This window comes from Plecotus auritus (genome assembly GCF_963455305.1).
Source record: "Plecotus auritus genome assembly, chromosome: 3".
In the NCBI taxonomy this organism is placed as follows: Eukaryota; Metazoa; Chordata; class Mammalia; order Chiroptera; family Vespertilionidae; genus Plecotus; species Plecotus auritus.
Window position 1 is genome coordinate 225,386,144 of NC_137772.1, and position 22,095 is coordinate 225,408,238.

The following is a 22,095-nucleotide window of genomic DNA, read 5'->3' on the forward strand; positions in this document are numbered from 1 at the left end:
AGTTTTTGAAAGATTGGGTTGCCTGTCGTGTTATCCCGTCATGACTTTGCAAACATCTCCCCGTCTGTGTCTTGCCCTTTTACTTCTGAAGGTGTCCGCCCCTCACCCAACTTTCTCTTTACGGCCTCATCACGCCCAGCACACGTGTGTGCTGTGTGTACCATCCACACTGTCAGCTGCTAGCTGTCCCCTGGCCTTAGCAAGGCTGGGTTCGGGGTGGGGCAGGCGGATGCGGATTGGTGAGTGGAGACCTCAGAGCAGCCTGTGGCAAACTCACAGGCCCAGTAAGGAGGGCTGAGCTGGAGCGCGGGTGGGGCTGGGGTGGGCTGGGGTGCGGGCAGACCCACGGTTGGAGAAGGAGGGCCAGGCAGACTTATCCAAGGGGCACAGGTCAGGCCGCCCTCCTCCCTTCTCCTGCCAGCAAAGCCTTGGGCTACCCCACCCACCCCACCTGCTGCCCCGCGCCCGCATCACAGTCCTTTTAGCCACCTGCCCAGCCCCTGGGACAACAGAAATGTGATATGGGATGTGTGAGTGTGTGAGTGTGTGAGTGTATGTGTGTTTCCAACAGGCTTAATCAACTCCCTTTCATTGGCATGTCTGCAGCATGTGTGTGTGTAAGGGCATGTATGCACTGAGAGGCTGTGTGGTGTGTTATGCGTGGCGGGTGTGGTCCAGGCCACAGGGGTGCAGGTGTCTCGCCTCCGCACAGGGCAGGGCGTCTGTGTATTAGGAGGTGGATCTCTCCACGCAGCAAAGCGACGCGTCCTCCCTCTCCGGGACGGAAGGCTTGTCACTGGCCCTGGTGTCTTTCTGTTCACTCTCTGGAGCAGCCCTCCTGGGGCCCGCCTGTGACTCTGTCCCTTCTCTCTTTTCTGACAACGTTTATAAAGCCCCTTCCGCAGCCACACAGCCCCTGCCAGCAATTCCGATGCCACTTTCCAGCTTGGCCTAGCTATGGTCAATCCTCTCTGTTCCTCAGTCCGTCCAAGGGGAATAATAATACCTATTGCATACAGTGAGTGCGAGGAGGAAGTATGACGAAGAAGTTAGCACATAGTAGGTGCTCAATAAACACACACACACAGACACACACAAGCATGTCCTTCCACACACACACGGCCTCTCTGGGCAGCACACACATATCCACTCTCTGTTCATTCAGTACACATGGAATAAGAGGTGCTCGTGCCAGCTGGATGGGGGCTGGGACACGGACACCCACACCCTCAGCACTCAGCAGCGTGTGACACACCCACACGCCTGTACCGTGCGGCCCCTTATCTCCTCTGAGAATGCTCACGGCGGCCAGGTGGCAGTGCCTCTCAGTGACTTTCCACAACTTGAGAGAAGCTGCGTCTCACGTGGACACGGCGGAGGGGGCATTGACCCTAAGGCGCCCCTTCTGCTGGCCTTGTCCTCCAAGGCTGCTGGGCCGAGTGTTCGGGTGGAGGGGTTGAGCCTTCCGCCTGTGCTGGGGCTGAAGCGATTAACCTCCAGCTCCACCAGCTGGGATGTCCCGCCCAGGGCCCCAGTGCACCTTGGCCTGGCCTCTGCCAGCACCTACCCCACCGGGCCATGCTCTCCAAGGTCCATGCGGGCCATGTCTCCTGCAGGTCTGGGGCCGTCACTTGGCACAGAGTGGGTGATCAGGAACTAAACTGTATTGCGTTTCAGTCCTGCACGCAGGGCACGGCGAGCTGTATGCAGTGGTGGCTAAACGTGGGGCTGGGCATGGGACTGCCCGGGCAGCCTCACAGGCCTCAGCTTCCTCCTGTCAAGTTAGCATAAGGCTGGCACCTTCCTCAGAGGGTTGTTCCCAGGACGAAATGAAGGAACACGTGCCAAGCGCTAGGGGAAGAGCCTGGCCCCACCCAGGAAGCCCGGGTCTGCCTTGTTCTCTCCTGAGCCACTGCCCCCCTCAGTGTTCTGGGCTCCAGGCCCCCAAAAGTTTATAGGCTGCTGAAACTCCCCAGCACAGCTCCCCTCACAAATGGGGGGCTTCCGTGTGAGTGGGGGGTGTTAACAGCCACTTTATAAACCAGGCAGGGATACATGTGCTAAGGAGAGAGGAAACAATCGTCAACTCTGCTGGCTGGGGCAGGCCGGAGGGCAGCCCAGGAACGCTGGGCAGAGGAAGTGGCTTTTGATCCTGACCAGGAAGGGCTGTTCCAGGGCGGAGTAAGGGAGGAGGAGGCCACGAGGAGGATAGGACCCTAGGGCACACTGACCCACTTGCCCGCCCAGTGCCAAGGCCGTCTCATGTCTTCCTCTCAAGCACCCCAGGAGGCGGGAACTTGGGCACTGATGGGCGACAGGTCATAGGGCCTGACGGGTCCGGGGTCCGAACCCACGCTGACCCCATTATCAGCCTGGGAGGAAGCGTATTTTTGGATGAGGGCTGCACACGAGGAGGACACTCCCGCTTTCATAAACAGTTGGGCACCCATCCTGTGCTCTGCCCCGTTCTTGCTTCTAGGGACTCAGGGGTGGACTTGACGGACAAGATCTCGGCTCTCACTCGAAGGGAGAGAGAAAACCAGTGTACCGCATCCGGAGATGAGAACCCCGAAAGGAAGGAACGCGGGCTGCGGGAGGGGATTGGCGATTTGAGGGGGGCAGGGGTCTTTGGGCAGCAGGGCGGCTGGGGTGCATGAGTGCGGCGCGGGCTGCTGCAGAGGGGCGCTCCCGATCGCAACGGATGCCCGCCCCATTTTGCAGACGAGGAACCCGATTTGCACGGCCAGGGGGGGACGTGGGGCTCCCACGCAGGTTCAGAGGGCGGGGTCTCTTCGCACGCTGGACCCACCTGCGCCTGTGTCCGAGGGGGCGGGGCCTCCCATGGGGGCGGGGCCGGCGGCTCGGGGCGGGGCGCGCGCCCTGGCCCCGCCCCCCGCAGGACCGTTGCTTTGGGGGCGGAACCTTCGCGCGGCGGGGGCGGACGCGCGGGGGAAGGCTTTGCGGCGGCGCCGCGGCCGGCACCGTGGGAGTCGCAGCCGAGGGCGGCGCGGCGTCCGCTCCGCGGCCTCCCGGGTGCGCGCGCAGCCCCCACCGCGCAGCCGCCCCCGCGGCCCCGCCCAGCGCCAGGCGTGCGGCCGCCGGGACCGCGGAGACCGGGATCGCTGAGCTGGAGGCGGCGGCGAGGGCGCGAGCTCCGACCAGCGTCCGGGCGGCGCCGCAGGTGAGAGGCGGGCGGGGAGCCCATCGGGCCCCCTGACACTCCCGGGACCCCGGCCACCTCCTCGACCCCGGCGGACCTCGGTTCCCAACAGCCCCGCTCCCCCTTCCCTCGGGAAACCCAGCCCCCGAGCCTCCTCGGGGTCCGCCCCGGCTTCCTGGCCTGCCGGGGTCCCCGGCCATCCCGCCCCTGCCACTCAGGACTCTTCGCACCCCAAACCCTTATGGCTTTTCCCGAGACTCCGAGGTCCCGAGACGACCTCCCAGGACCTCAGGGCCCTAGGTCCCCCAGGACCCTCGGTTCCAGGAACCCCCTGAGGATGCGCTCAGGACCCCGAGACAGCCCCAGGTTTCCCCGTCCCCGCCCCAGGCCTCCTTAGAATCCCCCTGGGCCGCGGGGGCCTTGGTGCCATCCCCCCTGAGCGCCCGGTCCCGGCCCTGCCCACCCTCGGTCTCTCCCCCGCCCCCCTCCACCACCTGCCCCAGGTTCAGGCCCGCTGGGCTCCCTCTCCACCCGCCCACGGACCCGCGGGCGTCTGTCAAGTGCCCCGGGCTTTGTGAGTTCTTGATGATAAAATAAAGAGGCGTTAATAGGTCACCCGATGACCCTTGGTTACCCCGCAGGGCTGGGCTCTCAGCGCCCGCATTTGCATCCGTGTTTACTGTTGCATGGAGGCCAGAGCTGGGCCAGTGTTTAACTTTTAATGCTCCTTGGCGTGGAGGAGTGTAGTCAGAGCTGCGGGCGGAGGAGGAGGAGGAGGAGGAGGAGGAGGAGGCAGGTGAGGGACTCAGGCAAGTGAGGATGCCTGGAGGTTGCCTTCATTTTTTCACTCCTGGAAGGAACATTGCTGTGAATGCGGACACTTCCCAGGAATTGGCACTGGACTTATAGGCAACTCAGCCCCTGCTCAGGGCCTCTTTGGGGGGGGCGGGGGGGGGCGGGGAAGCAAGTAGGTAGTTTTATACGGTGATGACAGTGTAGCGGCCTGGAACTCAGCGGGGAGGGGCCGGTTCTCAGAAGGCTGTTCTGGAGGGCTCCTCAGGGGGAGGAAGTGACAGGTCAGGGGTGAGCTGATGCCTGCAGGTGGCGGTTGGGGAGAAGTCTGCCAGGGCCATTTCAGGCAAAGGGGACAGGGAGGCAAGGCAGGGCGGCCAGGTGTGGAAACCACGAAGTATGTTTGGAGCCTAGATCCACCCTGGGTGAGGTGGCCGGAGCGTATGGTCTCCCGGAAGGAAAAGGGTTCTCAGGGTGGAATTAGAGGGGCTCTTGCTGGGGGGGGGGCAGCTTTGTTCCCGAGGCCCCCATGCCCTTGGCCCTTTCTTGAATTGGGGCTTCTGACATTCCCCTCAGCGAGGAAGGGCGAGGAGCTGGTCGGTGGGGGGGGGGGGGGGGGGGTGAGGGAGTGCCCGAGGAGAGACTACAGAAACTGGGAAGTCTGGCAGAGTGCAGGGTTTGAGGTGGGCCAGGAAGTCAAGACCAGAGCATGGAACCTTCTGGAGGCCCGGAGGAGGAGGCTTTAGGAGGGGAGTGAAGACGGTTTTTGTGTTGTTGTTAATCCTCATCCGAGGATATTTTTCCATTGATTTTTAGAGATAGTGGAAGGGACGGGGAGAGACAGAAACATTGATGTGAGAGAGAGACATCCATTGGTTGCCTCCTGGACGCACCCCAACCAGGGCCGGGGATCGAGCCTGCAACCGAGTTACGTGCCCTCGACTGGAAATGAACCCGGGACCCTTCAGTCCACAGGCCGAGCCTCTATCCACTGAGCCAAGCAGGCTAGGGCGGTGTTTGTGTTTTTGGACAATCATGTCTGGGGCGCAGGAGAATGGGTGGGGGGAGCAAGACCACGTGAGAGGCGGCAGTGACCTGGGCAGGGCGGTGGCAGTGGGGGCCTGGGTTCAAGGCACAGCTAAGCTTCAAGTCCAGACGCCACGAGGGTGAGTTCTCTCCTGCCTGAGCCTGCGGGGTTCTGGGCATTGCCACGGGAGCTTTCACCCCAGTTGTCTTTATGCCAAAGGGCAGGTGGTCCCCCAGGGTGACCGTCGGGTGTCTCAGGGGGCCCAGCACCCAACCGGAGGTGAGGCGTCGTGGGGCAGGGTCCTGAGGGCTCTGAGGGCAATTTGGAAAGCCCTTGGAGGGCAGACCTGCGCTCGTCCCGTCTGAAACGTCACTCTGGAGGCAGAGTGGGACCCGAGGGCTGCAGGACAGCTGATGGGGACGGGAGCGGTGGCAGGGGTGTGGGGTAGGGAGACTCGGGAAGACAAACCCACAGGACGATGTTGCAGTCGACTCGGTGAGGGAGGGGAGAGCAGGATGCTCACGGGAGGTGCTCACGGGAGGTGCTCATGGGAGACTGAGCGGATGCAGGGGCCGGGTCTGCGCTCCGCGTGGCTTTCACGCGGGTGCAATGTGACGAGCGTGGCTGGGGAACGGAATTTTCAGACGCAAAGGGCTTGGTGGGAAGCAGGCTGTTCTCGGCTTGTTCCTTTAAATGTCATCTCTTCGTGTCTCCAGCAGTCCTGGGAGGGACAGATACTATTATTTCTTTTGTGCACATAAAGGAAACGGGTCCGATGGGAGGACGAGGGGTGTCCGGGTCGTTGAACTGCTAAGGCTGGGCTCTTCCAAGGAGATCCCACTTCCTGCCCCGGAGCCTGAGGGGCTGGCTGGCCAGGAGCGAGCAGCCCTGAGTAGCATTGGTCCCGCCAGCCCCCCTTCGTGGTTCCCTGCTAAGGCACGTGGCGAACGCAGAGAGCAAACAGAACTCTCTGACTCCTCGACCTCTGACATCTCCCCACTGGCTTCGCTCAGGTTTGGAGAGAGAATGGGGTCGGCAGCAGGTGGGACTGCGGGTCAGCCAGACTGCGGCGTGCTCCTGTAAGGTGACGTGTTCCCAGAGCCGTGGGGCAGGCTTGGTGGTGAACGCGGAAGCGGGGGCCGTGGGTGAGGTGTTGGAGGCGCAGTGGACCGGTCAGTGAGTGCCCAGCATAGTGGCAAGTGGCGGAACAGGAGCGAGCGGCCCTAATTCCTGGGGGACTTGGACCAAGTCATTGCCTCCGAGTCTCAGCGTTCCTTCTGTTAAATGAGGGCAGTTGGCATCGCATCATCTCTAGGATCCCTCCGGCTCCAGGATTCTGTCCCTTTAAGTTGAGCCGGAGGTTTACTTTCTAGAATGTAGAGCATCGCTTGTTTCCTGGGGGATGGATGAGTGCCGGCCTCTGAATTGGTGTGTTGGACCATTATTGGCTTATCTACGGAACACGGCTGTTTGAATTACGCAGCGCGTCAGAGCTGATGGACAAACTGTAAAGCAGTTAATGATTTATCGCTTGGCAGGGTTCCTAGTAAAATGCCACGTACGTTTGTGTGCCAGTCTGAGCGGCACCGACGTTTGAGAAAACGTGCGTGACGGCTTCCCGCGGTGTTGGCCTCTGAGAGGGCCGGGTGGCCCCGGCCAGGTGAGCAGCGGAAATGACAGAGGCCACTCCCAGGGTCACGGAGAGGGTGGCTGGACGAGGCGCGGCGTGTGAAATGCTCAGTACTTTCCCTTCACTCCAGGAAGCGCCACGTGCCATAAATTAATGTTGTTTTTTTGAGCTAAACTGTGACCTTTACATTTTTTATTCATAATTTTGTTATTTTCTTGGTTTGAGCATTTATGCCCAAGCAACTCTGCAGGCACTGGTTTCAAGAAGCAAGTGAGCACATTTTGATTATTACAAAATGAACATCCTCCCTCCCCCGTCATAATTCATTGACTCAGTAAAAGTGATCAGTTTAGTAGCATGTGTTCAAATGAAGGTTTTGTGTTTTCTGTAAATTGAAGGAGTTACATTTTACCAGAGCTGTGGTTAAATTTTTTTTAAATTTTTCCCGTCTCCATTTATTTCCCCTATATCCTCTCGCACCCCCTGGTCCCCCCACAAGTGGGTGAATTAATAGGCAGTCCTGGTGGCTGCCCGGAAGAGTGGAGTTGGAAGCCGGCTGCAGCCGAGGGAGGAGCTGGCGGCCCGGGTGGCCGTGGTGGCAGGTGGACATTTATCCTCAGCGCTGCGTCTGCCCCACACGCATCGGCGATGTGCGCAGCGGACTTCCCACTTGACAGGTTTGGAAACGGTTCAGAGAGGTCTCCCCGCCGGGAAGCGGCAGGGTGTCCTCCACCCCAGACCTGTGTTCTTCCCCGTGGGCCGCGCTGCTTCCAGAGGAGATGTTGCCGTCCCGGCCGCTCTGGAAGCTTCCTCTTGGTCCGTTTGCGCCTGCTCCCAGCGCAGGTGAAGGTATTCATCCTAATCAAACCCCTGAAGCCGTAGCTGCGTCCCGGGGACACACGGGTGCTTGTCCGTGATTGCTGCTTCTGGGGCCCCTCCCAAGTCTCCACGGGAACCAGGTCGCCTTGCGAAGGGCAGTTTGTGGGAATCCAGCCCGAGGAATGGGGCGTGGTGTGAAGGACCTGCAGCGCCAGTGTGTGTGTGTGTGGGGGTGCCGGGAAGTGCCTGCTCCGTGGCTCCCAGGCTTCCCGACCTGCCAGGGGGTCCGAGTACAGGTGATGGGTTTGGCCCCTTAAGGACATTCCAGTGCTTAGGAAGGACACCGCTTACATGGGTTACACTTAAAACTGGTGTCTCCCGTTTCGGGTCTGCTGTGAGCAGCACGTTATGCTAATAGCAGCGCGTCAGTTCTCATGGGGGTCACTATCGTGTTCTTGACACTCTTGTCTTCCTTTCTCATCCCTCTAGTCTTCGGGGCTGTGGGGCCGGCCGGTGGGAGTGCGTCCGACCCCCGCGGGCCCTGTGGGTCAGGGCCTGGGCTGGTTGCGGGGCTCTGTCTGGGGCTGGGCAGGCAGGCTGGGCTGTCAGCTCTGGTGCCGGGGCTCACCACCGGCTCACCCTCCCCGGAGGGCACAGTTCCTGAGTGCAGGCGCTCCCGTCAGAGCTTATCACACTCTTAGTTGTGGTGGTGGTGTTAATCCTCACCCGAGGGTATTTCTCCGTTTTTTAGAGAGAGTGAAAGGGAGGGGGAGGGAGGAACGTTGATGTGAGACAGACACAGTGGTGGGTTGCCTCCTGCACGCGCTCTGAACGGGCCTGGGAACAAACCTGCCGTGCAGGCAAGCGGACACCAGGGCAAAGCACCTACCAAACGCTTGCTTCTCTGCTGATGTCCCATCGGCCAGAGAAGTCACATGACTGAGCCTAGCGGCAGGGGGTGAGGGGCCTGTACAAGGTGTGGTTTCCAGGGGGTACCGTGGTGAGGGGGGAGGTCTTTCACAGCCCAGCACAGCGGGTGGGGGTGGAGGGCGGGGCTTTGTTTGGCCAGCTGTAAATGACAAGCCTGGTGTTCGTAGTTTACTCCCTTTTGCATCGGACTCGGTTAGATGAACATTTATTTAGTGCTGGAGGATGGGAATTCGAAGAATAAGGCCATCTCTGGCTGCTCGGAAGCTCATTCATAAAATACTCCTAATCGCACCGGTGACGCAGAAGCATCCTGTTAAGACTCATTTGGGTTAGGTGACACGGGTAGGATCTCTGCCGGGGCCGCTGGTGCTGCCAGAAAGGGCCGCTGGGTTCCTGGGGAAAGTGGGTTGCTATGCTGACTTGGCTCTGGCCCTGCAAGCTGTGGTGACAACAGGATCACCAAGGAAACCAAAAGATGCAGCTTCTAAAAGTCTCTGGAGTCCGCTGGCCGAGAAGACCTGGATGGGAGGGCGCGGGCTCGCTGTGCGTCCAGAACTTCCAGGGTCCGGTGCCCGTGGCTGTGGGCGTCTCCTGCTTGGCCGGGTTTTGCAAACCAGGAGAGGTTTGGATGCTTTCTAGGGTATGGCGAGATGCGGCTCTGGTGATTGTGCTGCTGGGAGAACAGGAAATGAGGTCATGTCTTTAAAGGTCCTGTTGCAGCGAACTTAAATGCCTAAATATGGGCAGCTGAGCCCGCCTCACTGAGCTGCGGGATAATGGGTGCTTCCACGGTGATGTCAGTGCGAGTCGGGGAGAGTCTGTGTGAAGGAAGCTGAGCCGGCTCCAGCCGTCAGCTCAGGCCCCAGAAGGGGTGGGAGCCCTTACCCAGCACAAGCCGGGAAGCTCGCCCGCTGGGGCCCAGTTGTCAGCGCGAGAACTTGTTCTTTCGGGAAACTCGGAGTCACTTAATGCGGAGTTAAGGCCAGCCCGCAGAAGTTTAAATTGTTGGCACCTTTTGGCAGATGTGTGCGTGCAGTGATCAGTTTTTCAGTGCGTCACTATAACCATGACTGTGTGGAGGGTCAAAAGCTGTTGAACAATAATTGAAAGAATTAGAGACAGATTTTTATTTTTTAAATCAATCACCTGAAGATATGTATATATATATTTTTTACTGATTTTAGAGAGGGGAGGGAGGAGAGAGAGAAACATTGATGTGAGAAAGAAACAGATAGTGGTTGCCTCCCATACGTACCCTGACTCGGGATCGAATCCACAACCTAAGTATGTGCTCTGACCGAGAGCCAAATCCAAAACCATTTAAAAAAATTTTTTTTTATTGATTTTTTTTTAAGAGAGAGAGGAAGGGTGTGTGTGTGGGTGGGGGGAGAGGGGAGAAAGAAACATTGATGTGAGAGAGACAGACACATTGACTGGCTGCCTCCTGCATGTGCCCCAACTGGGGCCGGGGATCCAACCTGCAACCCAGGTCCGTGCCCTTGACCGGGAATCGAACCTGAGCCCCTGTGGTGTGCGGGCCAGTGCTCTAACCATGTGGCCACACTGGCCAGGGCGCCACAGAAACAGCTGTGGGCATTCCTTAAGTCTTTGGTTGACTAATGACTTTAAAAAATATTCTAAAATGTGTGTAGAGAAGGCTGAGAGAAAAGACTACTTCCCATCGGCGGGACAGGGCACCTATTTCAAAGCGATGTGAATTACTTGGGGGCAGAGGTGAGGGGGCAATTGGGTTAGTCCACTGATAGGCATCCAATATTAACTTTTCAAACCCAACACGCAATAGCGGATACAGGTATCTGTCTTCTCTCTAAAAGGCTAAGTGTCCAACCATCTGGGTAATGACGTCCAGTAGCAGCACCTGGCTTCCTCTCCCCAGCCACGACTACCCCAGGTGGAAACGCTTCACACTGTAACCAAATGTCTGGGAAGCGTTTTCTGTGCCTGTCCAATTAGATCCTCACAGAAGTCCCGCAGGAGGAGATAGGAGACTCGTTGTATTATAAAGTTGTAAACCTGAGCTTGATGTGTAATGTTACTAACCAATGTTGCCCCAGTTAATTTAATTTTACAAAGAGGGTTGAATAGGAATGATTCTTTGAGTTCTGTCCTGCATTGGAGGTTAAGTGAAGGAAGTGTGTGGGGGGGAGGCCTGGGCGGGGGCTCACGGACAGGTCACAGTCTGAGCTCTTCACTCAGCAGCTTGAACGCCCCGAGCTCCGTTCAGAACCTTGAGCTTTCACAACTTGGTCGTTGTAAGGAGTTATAGTTCATCCTTGTTGACAGAGGACTGGCGAGTAATTAGGTCCTTAGTCACTGAGCTCAGGGCTGGCCCACAGCTGCTCGTCGAGTGGAGAGCCGCAGTACCTGCTACTCTCCTTGCCAGGAGCCCAAACCCATCTGACCTTTGGTGGCTCAGATAGGAACTCCGGCGGGAGGGGGTGGCTAGGGCCCGGCCCCCGCACAGCGCCCGGCGTCAGTGAGCCATTTCGTCGCGGAGGAACGGGTTCCTCACACTTGGAGAAAGTCGCAGACACCTCTGGGGGAAGCTCCGCGCCCTTGCCCTGGGGCAGCACCCGGTGACAGAGTGTAGGCATCTTCAGGGGACATTGTAGGCTCCGTGTGCTCTGGAGTGTTATGTGCTTAGAAACTGATCTTGGAAGATTATTTTAGGTGACCTGATTCTAAGTGAGGGAAAAGGATGACACATCTAAAAACGGTGCCCCCCCACCCCCGCCCGTGCTGGTTAGGATACTGCAGAGGTGCTTACAGACCCCGCTGTCGGCCGTCTGGAAAGCAGTTTGGTGGCGCGAGCTGACATGTTTCACAGGCGCACGTCTGTCACTCAGCATCCTGCTCCTCAGAAACTCCCCTGACACATCCCTTCCCGAGGTGGGAGACACTCGTGCACAGGGTGGTGGTTGGAGTGTCCGGCGGCGTCCTGCATGAGGGGTTAGGGGCTGGGGACAGAGATAAGGGAAATGATGGCATGTCAGGGAGGTAGGATTCCAGGGATGTGGCATTACACGTAACACTTATGAATCATGCTCATAACATGCAGGGAATGCTGTGATTCTAATGCATGAGAAGAGGCGGATGTGAACTGTGGTCTCAAATGAGCATGCAATTTAAAGTGCAATGTGTGAGGTGTGAGCCGAAACCGGTTTGGCTCAGTGGATAGAGCGTCGGCCTGCGGACTGAAGGGTCCCGGGTTCGATTCCGGTCAAGGGCATGTACCTTGGTTGCGGGCACATCCCAGGAGGCAGCTGATCGATGTTTCTCTTTCATCGATGTTTCTAGCTCTCTATCCCTCTCCCTTCCTCTCTGAAAGTATCAATAAAATATATTTAAAAAAAAATAAAGTGCAGTGTGTGGAGGGAACGTACAGTAATAACAGCTGTTGCTCGTGGTGGGATCATGGGGTTTTTTTAGACGTTATTTTTCTGTATATTTTCTTGTTTCCAATAAATAGTTCTGGAATTGGGGGGCGGGGGGATGGGGTTCTGGGAAAACGATTGGATGTGGAGATAGTTTGGCAATGGAGACCTAGCTGGTCTCGTTTTGTGTAAGTGGAGAATTGACCGTCGACATTTTTTTATCTTCACCTGAGGATGCTTATTGACTTCAGCGTGCGGAAGGGAGCGGAAGAGAGTGACAGACAGACAGACATTGATGTGAGAGAGAAACATGCATTGGTTGCCTCCCTTATGCGCCCGGTCCAGAGATGAAATTCGCAACCTAGGTATGTATGTGCACTAGTCTGGGAATTGAACCCGCAGCCTTTTGGTGTACGGCAGTGGTCAGCAAACCGCGGCTCGCCAGCCACATGCGGCTCTTTGGCCCCTTGAGTGTGGCTCTTCCACAAAATACCACGTGCGGGCGTGCACGTACAGTGCGATTGAAACTTCGTGGCCCATGCGCAGACGTCGGTTTTCGGCCTGGGCGAGTCTATTCTGAAGAAGTGGTTCTAACGCCGAGCCATCCTTAAGGGGCCAAAGAGCCGCATGTGGCTTGCGAGCCGCGGTTTGCCGACCACTGTACGGGATGGCGCTCCAACCACCCGAGCCGTCCGGCCAGGGCTTGCCCTCTGACTGCGATGATGTCTTTGGACTGGAAGTCAGTGGGGCCACGGGGAGGCCTGGCTCCTGGCACTTGCTGAGAAGGTCACGAGCCCCCGCCAACACGGTACTCGGTGCCGGCGAGCACCCGGCTCCCGCCTGCACTGGCTGCGCCTCCCGGTCCTTCCTGGCTGGCAGCTCTTCGGGGACAAGTCCTGAAGGGACAGCGTGGGGACCCAGCACGAGGCGTGGCAGCGCCCGCCCTGCGTTGCCGGCCAGTGCGGAGGCCGGAGAACCTGCATCCGAGCCTTGGCCCGGCCCGAGCCGGCAGCCCGGGTTAGGGACGGGGGCGCCGGGGACGCCGCCCAGGTGCCAGTGTAAGCGAACGCCCAGGACCTCTGACTCCATTCCCGCCTCCCTCTTCCAGGCCCTAATCACAGATCGCCCGGCCGGGAAACGGAAGGCGCTCTGACTAACTTCTCTCTTCAGGGTTCACAGATGGATTCACTGGAAAAGACGACACACAGAAGTGAGCAGAAGTCAAGGTAAACACAGTGACTCCCCGGGGCAGGTTTGTAGCTCTGACACCGACAGAGGCGAGAGGAGGGGAGGAGCTGGGTCGGATGGAGTCGCGGGGCGGTGTAAGCCTCCGCCTCAGCGTCAGAAATGGCCCAGGACGTGACCGGACCTGGTCTCCCGGGAGCAGCAGGGGTCAGGGGGTCCCCTCAGACGGGCTCTGGCCGTGGGGAGCAGTCTGCCTATAGACCCAGGTTTGCCTGTTAAAGGGGCGCCAGGTCAGAGGCGCTGCTCTTGCAATGCGCGGGGATTGATGAGAGGCAGGAACCCCGCGTTTGCCAGGAATTCTGTCTGCCACGGGAAGCAGGGATCATTTCGTCGTCATTGTTTACGAGCTCTGCGGCTTCGGAGAATTAAAATGGCTGTGCTTTTTGTCGAGAGACACACATCACTTACATGGGCGCTTAACCCCGGGGACTCGGTGAACATACTGCTGTCCCCAAGTCCTCTGTGGAATAAGGATAGAGCATGCAGGACAGACAGACAGAAAACAATGCCTCCTGTTGCAGCAGCGGAGACGGGGAAACGTGCATGTGCGTGTATGCATGTGTGTGTGTGCACATGTGTGCTTGTGTGTGTGCCTGCGCGCAGTCCAGGCCGACAGGACCGAGCACCTTGCAGGTCTCCCCAAATGCGCTGCTTCTGTTCGGGGGCAGTCCTTTTTGCTGACTTGCATTCTCTTTTTTTTTTTTTTTTTAAATATATTTTATTGATATTTCACAGAGAGGAAGGGAGAGGGATAGAGAGCTAGAAACATCGATGAGAGAGAAACATCGATCAGCTGCCTCCTGCACACCCCCAACTCGGATGTGCCCGCAACCAAGGCACATGCCCTTGACCGGAATCGAACCCGGGACCCTTCAGTCCGCAGGCCGATGCTCTATCCACTGAGCCAAACCGGTCTCGGCCTGACTTGCATTCTCTCCCTCCGCTTTTTAAGCAGAAAGTTTTTAAAAAGCCTCATCCAGAAACAGCCGCAGGAGCTGCTCCTGGTGATCGGCACGGGCGTCAGCGCGGCCGCGGCCCCCGGGATCCCCGCGCTGTGCTCCTGGCGGAGCTGCCTGGAGGCCGTCATCGAGACCGCAGAGCAGCTGGACGTGCTGCACCCCGGGGACGCGGCCCAGTTCCGCAGGAAAGTGAAGAAGGACCGGGACCTGCTGGTCGTTGCCCACGATCTGATCCGGAAGATGTCACCGGTGAGCGCTGCTCGGGGGTCCCTGGGGTAGCTTGGTTGTGGCCAGGTGGTGCGTCTGTAGCGCTCACGTTCAGTTTCTACGAGCCTGCGTGTATCTTTCTCCGAAGCATCCGGCTGAGGGGCCAGCAATCTTTCCATCCCTCAGAACCCCCTCCAAGCAGTGATGCCAGGGGCAGCATGGGGCCCCTGGAACAGCCGTGTTCCGGGGAGCCTGCTGTGAGCTGTCGGGTGTCGCCTGGCTGCCCTTGGCTCGAGCTTGTGGTTTCCTGTCTCGCAGTGAAGGGGTCGCCTGAGGTGCGCTTTGGGCCGGGGCTGGCCAGCCGCGTCTCCGCGATGACAGTGCTTCCTAGAAGCACGTCAAGGTGGGAGCCGTGCTGGCGCGTCTGCAGGTGGACGTGACCCGGTACGGAGAAGCACTTGGTGCTGCAAGAGGCTGTGGCTGAGTGATGCCTGGAGTCGGGGTCGGTGCAGGAGTGGGGGTCACCCTGCCCAGGTGTGTGGCCAGGTCACCATCACACAGGCCAGCTGCAGCGCAGACGCGAACGCCGGGAAGCGGACACTGCGGGGCCGGGGCGGGTTCCGCTCGTCACCCGGTGTTTATGGAGAAGCACAGCTGCCGTCTGGGAACTGGGTCAGGGGGAGGAAGGGGGGAGGAGGACGGGGCCGGCACAGAGGAAGTGGGCGTCGGGAGCGTGTAGGCTGCTGCGGAGGGGCCCCGCCGCGGGCTTTCGGGGGATTACACTTGGTTCCCACGTGGAACCTGCAGGCGGCCCGACGGCGGGGCCAGCTCCCTTCCTGCTGCGCCTGCTCCACGCCAGGGTCCTCGCTGCTGCCAGTGACTCCAGCGCGTGGGAGGGGCTGCCGTGGAGGCCACACGGACCACTTCCGTTGTCACCATGCTGGCCAGTGTCACGTGGCCACGCCCATTTTCCCAGGGTCCGGGGAGCGTTCCCGTTGGTGTCAGTGCTGAGTGTGGGTTCTGTGATGAGGTCCCAGGGCGCGTGGCCCTGCCGCTGCCTTTCTGGGCGTGCAGCTCCGTGGGCCCCGGTGCTGCGCGCAGAGCTCGGCAGTGCCCAGAGCCCGGCCGTGGAGCCCAGCGTGGCTCCCCTCTGGTCCTTCAGGGACAGCGGCCGGGCCTGGCGTGGGCAGGAGGGGGAGCAGTCGGTGGATGAGAGGCGGCAGGGCTGTGGGCAGACGGCCCGTCCAGGGAGGGTGCATTTGAGGCGAGGCCAGGTGGGCTGCTGCTTGTGTAGTCCAGGAGGTGAGCTTTATTCTCTTCTCTTCTCGTTTGAAAACTTTGTAAAAAAGAGTTACAGTGCCGCCTGTCAGAGCCTTGTTTCCAACCGAGTCCAGCAGGCTGAGAGCAGGCGGGGCCTCGGTGCGGGGTGGGGAGTCAGGCCAGGGCAGGGCAGGGCAGAGGGGCTGGAAGCTCCTGAAGGTGGTGGTTGTAGTGGTTGTGGGATCTAAGCTGCGCCTGGGAGAAGCTGGCCGGCGAGAGAGGGAGAGACCAGGCCAGTGGGGGCAGGTGCCTGGCTGCAGGTCTGGATGGGCTGGGCATCCCGGGAGCTGCCGGGGCTAGAGAGCGGCGCAGGTGGAGGGAGAGGCTAAGCAGAGGTTCTGGAAAGGGTAATGGTGTGGTTGGGGAGGTGGCCATGGGTGGGATGGGACCAGCTCATGGCAGGAGAGATGGAGGCGTGTTGAGGCCTCGGTGCAGTAGGATCCCTAGGCACAAGCTGAAGGAAGTACAGCGGGGAGGCGACAATGACCGGGAGCCACCCACGCCCTCTGGGTCAGGGAGTGGGAGAGCCAGTTTTCAGGTGGGGAAGGTGGGTAGGATGGAGGCGTGGGGTGTAGTGAGGGCAGACCCCCAGGAACAGTGGAAGGGTTTTCAGAATTGGGGAGGGCGTCAGAAAGGGGAGTGCCCAGATGTGCTGTGCCAGCACGGCCAAGGGTGAGCCTGAGGAGGGGCGGGGAAGGATTGGAGAAGACAGACGAGAATACAGCTGGGGCTGGTGGACCTCCGTGCCTGGATGAGGACACAGAGACCCAGCCTGCAAGCCGAGGCTTTAGTTTATGGTCAGAGCACACAAAGCATAACAAGGCAGTGGTCACCATGGTTACAATGTTCCTGTGCATCTCACCTGTTTTGGCAGCACCTGCTGCACCTCCCACAGCCCGTCAGCTCCCAGGAAGGAACTGGGGAGGCTATAAGGTCAGGCTTAATTATGCTAGGAGGGCTCTGCCTCCACGCTGGGACTTGTTTGTGGCCCTGCCACAGGTCAGTCCGAGGCCTGACCCTAGAGCCGCTCCCTACACCCGGAGCCACGTGATAGGAGATAACCGGAGAGGCTTGTGACAGCTGACATCGGCGGGCTCAGAGGGCAGGGACAGAGGTGAATTCTGAGGGACAGCGGAAGCAGAAGGCGATGGAGAGGCAGAGGGTGGGCAGAGGGGTCCCATACGCATGCACAGCCCGGCTGCGTTGCCCGCGGCTGCCCTGCGCGGGTGGCTGGCGAGGGCGGTCTTCCTGGGAGCGCGCCCTCCTAGCTCCACCCGCTCACCGGCCCGCACACAGCTCTTCACGGGAGCCGTTCGCTTTCCTGTCGCCAGTTGCTTCTCCTCCACCCCCACCCCAGCGGCTCCACTGCGGCAGCTCTGTCGCGGCCACAGCACCCTGTGCCCCCCAGGGCCACACGCCATTCTCATCCTGTGGAGTCCTCCGCTGTGTGTGCCACACTGACTCCCCCTGAGCGAGGGGGCCAGTGGCACCCCATTTCCTAGACCCCAACGAAGAGCACGCCGTGTGGCCGCTCCCAGAGGGGAGCTCTTTCCTTGGTCTCCAAGGCCCCCCGTGGTCTGGCTCTGGGTCACCTGACCGCACCTGCTGACACAGCCCCTCGCTCCTGCGCGGGGGCTCCTTGCTCGCCTTTGGACCCACCTGTGCTGCTACCTCAGTGCCTGCGCTTGTTCGCCCCTCGGCTGGGATACTCTCTCCAGAGGCCCCGCTGCCAAGTGCCCCTCCTCAGAGAGGCCCCCCATGCCTGCGGCCCCCCTACCCTGTGCCCCAGCAGTAGCTGCCCCCTCCTCTTCTCGGCTTCACTTGCCCCAAAGCATTTAGCACCATTGATGGATCATGTGTTTGTAAATTATCTGTTTCCCTCCTCTAGAGTGTAATTAACCGCGAGGTCAGGTGTCCCCTCCCTCCTCAGCGCCCTCCCTAGCACCCAGAGTATTGCCGGGGTGGGGCTCGTGTTGCTGAGAGGTGATGCTGTTGTAACTCCGGTCCACCTTTCTGTAGCGGACGGGCGACACCAAGCCCAACTTCTTCCAGGACTGCCTGATGGAGATCTTCGACAACCTGGAGCAGCACCTCCAGAACCCGCAGGTGCTGCAGTCCATCCTCAGCCTCATGGACCGGGGCACCATGGTGCTGACCACCAACTACGACAACCTGCTGGAGATCTTCGGGCAGCAGCAGAACAGGCCCATGGAGTCCCTGGATTTGAAGGACAAGACCAAGGTGCAGGCTGAGGGCCCGTGGGCGGGAGTGGGCGGGAGGGAGAGGCTGGAAGTGTTTGCAGCGCCTGGGTGTGGAGGCCCTCGCTGCTCTCCACAGTGCAACAGCCCTCGCTTGGTCTGGCCTGTGCGCCAGGCCCTTCCGCAGGCAGCTCGCGTGCAGGGCTTCGCCCGCCCTCCTGGAGCTTCTCGGAGCCGCGCTTTTCCTTTGCCTTCTGTCCTGCTGACGGGGGTGTCTCCTCTCATTCATTCATTGGGTGTAGGAAGTCGCTAAGGCAGGGGTGGGCAAACTTTTTGACTCGAGGGCCACCATGGGTTCTTAAACTGGACCGGAGGGCCGGAACAAAAGCATGGATGGAGTGTTTGTGTGAACTAATATAAATTCAAAGTAAAGGAGCGGAGGGGAGAGCAAGAGAACCCTCCACTCTTTCGGCTCCACGGGCCGGATAGAACAGCCGAACGGGCCGGATCCGGCCCGCGGGCCGTAGTTTGCCCACGGCTGCGCTAAGGGAAGCAGAAGCACGCAGTCCTAGTGCTGTGAATTTCGGTTAATTTGTTTTAAAAACCCCACACATTGGGATTGCAATATACAAAATTATTACCCTGATTCCCCCTGAATATTACACTGTGAGCATTTTTCTGTCATTGGCTTTTTAAATTTTTAAAATTAATTTTTGCCTCTGAGATCCTATTACTTTGGGGCATGATCTTGTCATGGCTGCTGCTCTACATCCTTGGCTCAGCGAGTCTGCAGGTGGCGCTCCAGGCTGACGGCTGTAGAGTTCAGCTGTAATTTATATGTGGTCGTGGGAGGAGGCGAGCAGTGTTTATCCACTCGGCCATCCTGACCAGAACTCCATTAAGCTGTTTTTGAAAGCATGACTTTGAAGGACAATATAACTGTAAAACTGAAGTATAATTGTCACCCTTCCTCCCTTACTACGAGCATATTCACTCTGACAAGTAAGGCTGCGATGACAATCCTGTACTCCTGTGCCTCTCTGTTTATTTCTTTAGCATCAGCCCCTAGAAGAGGTTCAGGGTCAAAGGGTATGACCTTCTCTGTTAATCCTCACCTGACGATTTTTTATATTGTTTTTCAGAGAGAGGCACGAGGGTGGGGGGGAGAGAGAGAGAGACATCGATATGAGGGAGACCCATCAACTGGTTGCCTCCCCCATGTGCCCTCGCCAGGGGGTGGGGTGGGAACCTGCCACCCAGGTATGTACCCTTGGCTGGGACTCGAACCCAAGACCCTTGGGTCAACCGCCGCCACTCTAACCACGGAACACGCTGGCCACGCAGGGTGTGACGACGTTAAAGGCAGGTGACTTAAACCACTGAACTGTGTTCCGCAAGGTCGCCAGGTTCCAGTCCCACCAGCTCCCTGTGGAGTGTGGGCAGATCGCACTTTCCTGCGCCTGACAGGTTTGCGTTTTACCAGTTGAAGGCAGGACCCCACCAGCAGAAAGAGGACGGCTCGCTTTATTGCAGCGCTGCGTTACTGCGGCGGTCTGCAACCAAACCCACAGAACATGCGAGGGACGCCAGGTTCCATTTCTCGTGTCTTGCCGACGCTGGTGTTACTCAAAAACAAGACAGATGCACCTCCCCTAGGCCCGGAGAGCAGGGGGCGTGTTGGTTTTCCTTCTCACTCAGGTTGGATGTAGCGTCATGTAGCAACTTCTTTTCTGGACGCCCGTGCCCTTTGGCGTGCGCTCAGACGTTTCCCAGTGTTGCTCTGAGCCAGTGTGGCTGCTGTGCTGTCTGTTGGCTTCACGAGGGAAGGCCTGGGCCCCTCCGCGCACAGGAAGCTAGAGATGTGGCTCAGTCAGGCCTGAGTCGGGTGAGAGCGCGGCTCGCACCGAGAGCTTCCCTCTGGGAGCCTTTCTCCCCACGCTGGGCCGACACAGCAGCCGGGCGGCCGGGCACACGGGCCTGGGCACAGGCTGTCCGCCCCCGTGTGCCGCACAGCCTCGCGGTGCCCTCGCCCCCTGGACAGACCACCTGCTGCGTCCCAGCCACCTGGTCCCACCGGGAGGCCCGCTCGCTGTGCCAGGGTGTCTCTGGGATAAATGAGAGGGCAGGCGGCGGCGATGTGGCTGCCCATCTGCGCGTTCTGGGTCAGAGCGGTTCCTGTCTGTCTGTCCGTCTGGGTTGTCAGCAGCGCCTGCTGCGGAGAAAGCCCCGGCATAGCTGGACCGTGCACGCCGGCGTCTGTTAAGGACCTTTGTCCTGAGCCTTGGACGGACGTCACTGGAGGCAGTTGCTAGTCGTTTCTCCGTACCCTTCTTCCGGGGTGGGAAACGGCAGGTGCCAGCAGCCCTTGAAATGTCCCAGGCAACAGAGAGCGAGGCCCTCCGCTCCCCCGTCCCGGGTCAGTCCCGCGGCCGCTGTGACCGCAGGCGTGGAGGGTGCTTTCTGAGGCGATGGGCACGAGTGACGGGCGCACGCAGCCGAGTTACTCTGGGCTTTAGAGGCACAGTCCGTGCAGACGCCTCTCACTCCTCCCAAGGAGGTTGGAAAGACCACGAACCGGTGTAGGCATTCCCCTCACCGTTTTCAGTGACACCAGCTTCTCCCTCTGTCGCTCCGACGTCCGGCAGGTCCTCCAGTGGGCACGAGGGCACATCAGGTACGGCGTCCTCCACATCCACGGCCTCTACACGGACCCCTGCGGGATGGTCCTGGACCCATCGGGCTACAAGGACGTCACGCAAGACCCGGAAGTGATGGTACGGCGCTGGGGACTCGGGTGGCAGCAGTCTGGTTTCCAGACCTGCAGGCATTCCTGCCCTTCGGGACCTCGGGCTGCGGGGATGGGCTGTGCTCCCGCCCTGTGCGGTCCAGGGCCTGGCGGGCATGCCACGCGCACAGGTGCTCAGTGGGCGCTTGGTGAGGGCTCATTACAGCGGGTCCGTCCTGACTCCTCGCCCCCCCGCTGTCCTGCGACGCTGCTCAGGGACGTAGTTGAGTTTCTTCCCATTGACATGCAGGCCCACAGGGTCTGTGATGCTGTTCTCTGGCCACTGCTCCCTCCGTCCTCCCTTCCTTCCTCCTTCCTTCCCTTCCTTCCATTTAAATATATTTTTATTGATTTCAGAGAGGAAGGGAGAGGGAGAGATAGAAACATCAACGAGAGAGAAGCATTGATGGGCCGCCTCCTGCACATCCCACACTGGGCCTGGGCCCGGGCCCCACTGCAGGCCCGAGGGACTCCATGCCGTCTTCCTTCCCCGGGGTCGCTGTCACTGGTCCCTCCCCAGCATTGCTGCCCTCACTCCCCACACCCTATTCCCCTGATGCCAGCCTCCTGCCCCCCAGAGTTTCTGTCTATGATCCATTGAGACACGTTAATTCCAGGGTGTGGCGTGTGCAGTTGTGAACGGCAACATTTCATGTCCTTATTTTGTGTTTTACAATTGTACACGATTTTAGAAAATTTGCACTGAGTGGGCGCTCAGCTCAGAATTGGTGGGCAGGGTGGGCCGCCGGCTGTGCCGACTTCGGTTCATGTGCCCTGGGCGTTGCCTGGGGCCTGGAGTCGGTGCTGCCCCTGCCTGTTCCTCAGGGGCCCTGGGAAGGCTGCCGGAGCGGATGGATGACAGGAGCGCAGCTGTGGGCGGCCAGGCCCTGCTGGCCAGCCGAGCCGCTCAGGCCCCGTTGTCTCCCAGGAGGTGTTCCAGAGCCTGTACCGCACCAGGTCCTTCCTGTTCGTGGGCTGCGGCGAGACCCTGCGTGACCAGATCTTCCAGGCGCTCTTCCTGTACTCGGTGCCCAACAAGGTGGACCTGGAGCACTACATGGTGGTGCTCAAGGAGAGCGAGGACCACTTCTTCAAGCACCAGGCCGACATGCTGCTGCACGGCATCAAGGTCGTGTCCTACGGGGCCTGCTTCGACCACTTCCCGGGGTACGTGCGGGACCTGGCCACGCAGATCTGCCGGCAGCGGAGCCCAGGTACGCAGCCTTCACTCTCGCGTAAAACCAGGGGCCTGCCAGCGTTTCCCCTTTTTTAGATACAATTTACACGCCCCAAAGTAAGGTGGAGACTTTTTTGAGCTCTTATTTTACATACCATAAAATTCACCCGTTTTTAGTTATTTCCGCAAACTGTCCCCTGTACTTCAGTCACGGAGGACCGGGTGGCAGTGTGGTCTGTGGAGCCGGCAGCTGTGCGTGGAGCCGCACACACCGGCTCAGGTGCACGTGCCACACTTCGGGGAGCCCGTCCGGCAGGTGCTGCCCACCTGTCCTGGCAGACGGGCAGAGCGCCCGGGACGGCGGCTTCGTTCCCATCAGCCTTTCCGCTCGTTAACTGGCTCCCTTGGCCCTGCTCCTGGGGCGCTCACCTGCCGGGAGTGACCAGGTTGC

The 22,095-nt window shown here is 59.6% G+C and overlaps 1 protein-coding gene across 3 annotated transcripts in view; it reads left to right on the forward strand.

The window, feature by feature from the left end:
* The first annotated feature begins 2,989 nt into the window (after positions 1-2,989).
* FAM118A (family with sequence similarity 118 member A) overlaps positions 2,990-22,095 on the forward strand; it is a 28,339-nt gene continuing 9,233 nt past the window's right edge. The window contains exons 1-6 of one of the 3 annotated variants that reach the window (XM_080660964.1): positions 2,990-3,181; positions 12,924-12,979; positions 13,954-14,206; positions 17,504-17,725; positions 20,328-20,456; positions 21,396-21,681. In XM_080660964.1, coding sequence (XP_080517090.1) covers positions 12,933-12,979; positions 13,954-14,206; positions 17,504-17,725; positions 20,328-20,456; positions 21,396-21,681 — 937 coding nt within the window. In that variant the 5' untranslated portion in view covers positions 2,990-3,181; positions 12,924-12,932. Of the gene's footprint in view, positions 3,182-12,923; positions 12,980-13,950; positions 14,207-17,503; positions 17,726-20,327; positions 20,457-21,395; positions 21,682-22,095 lie in introns of all 3 variants that reach the window. The other 2 variants (XM_080660963.1, XM_080660965.1) reach the window with 2 other exon arrangements.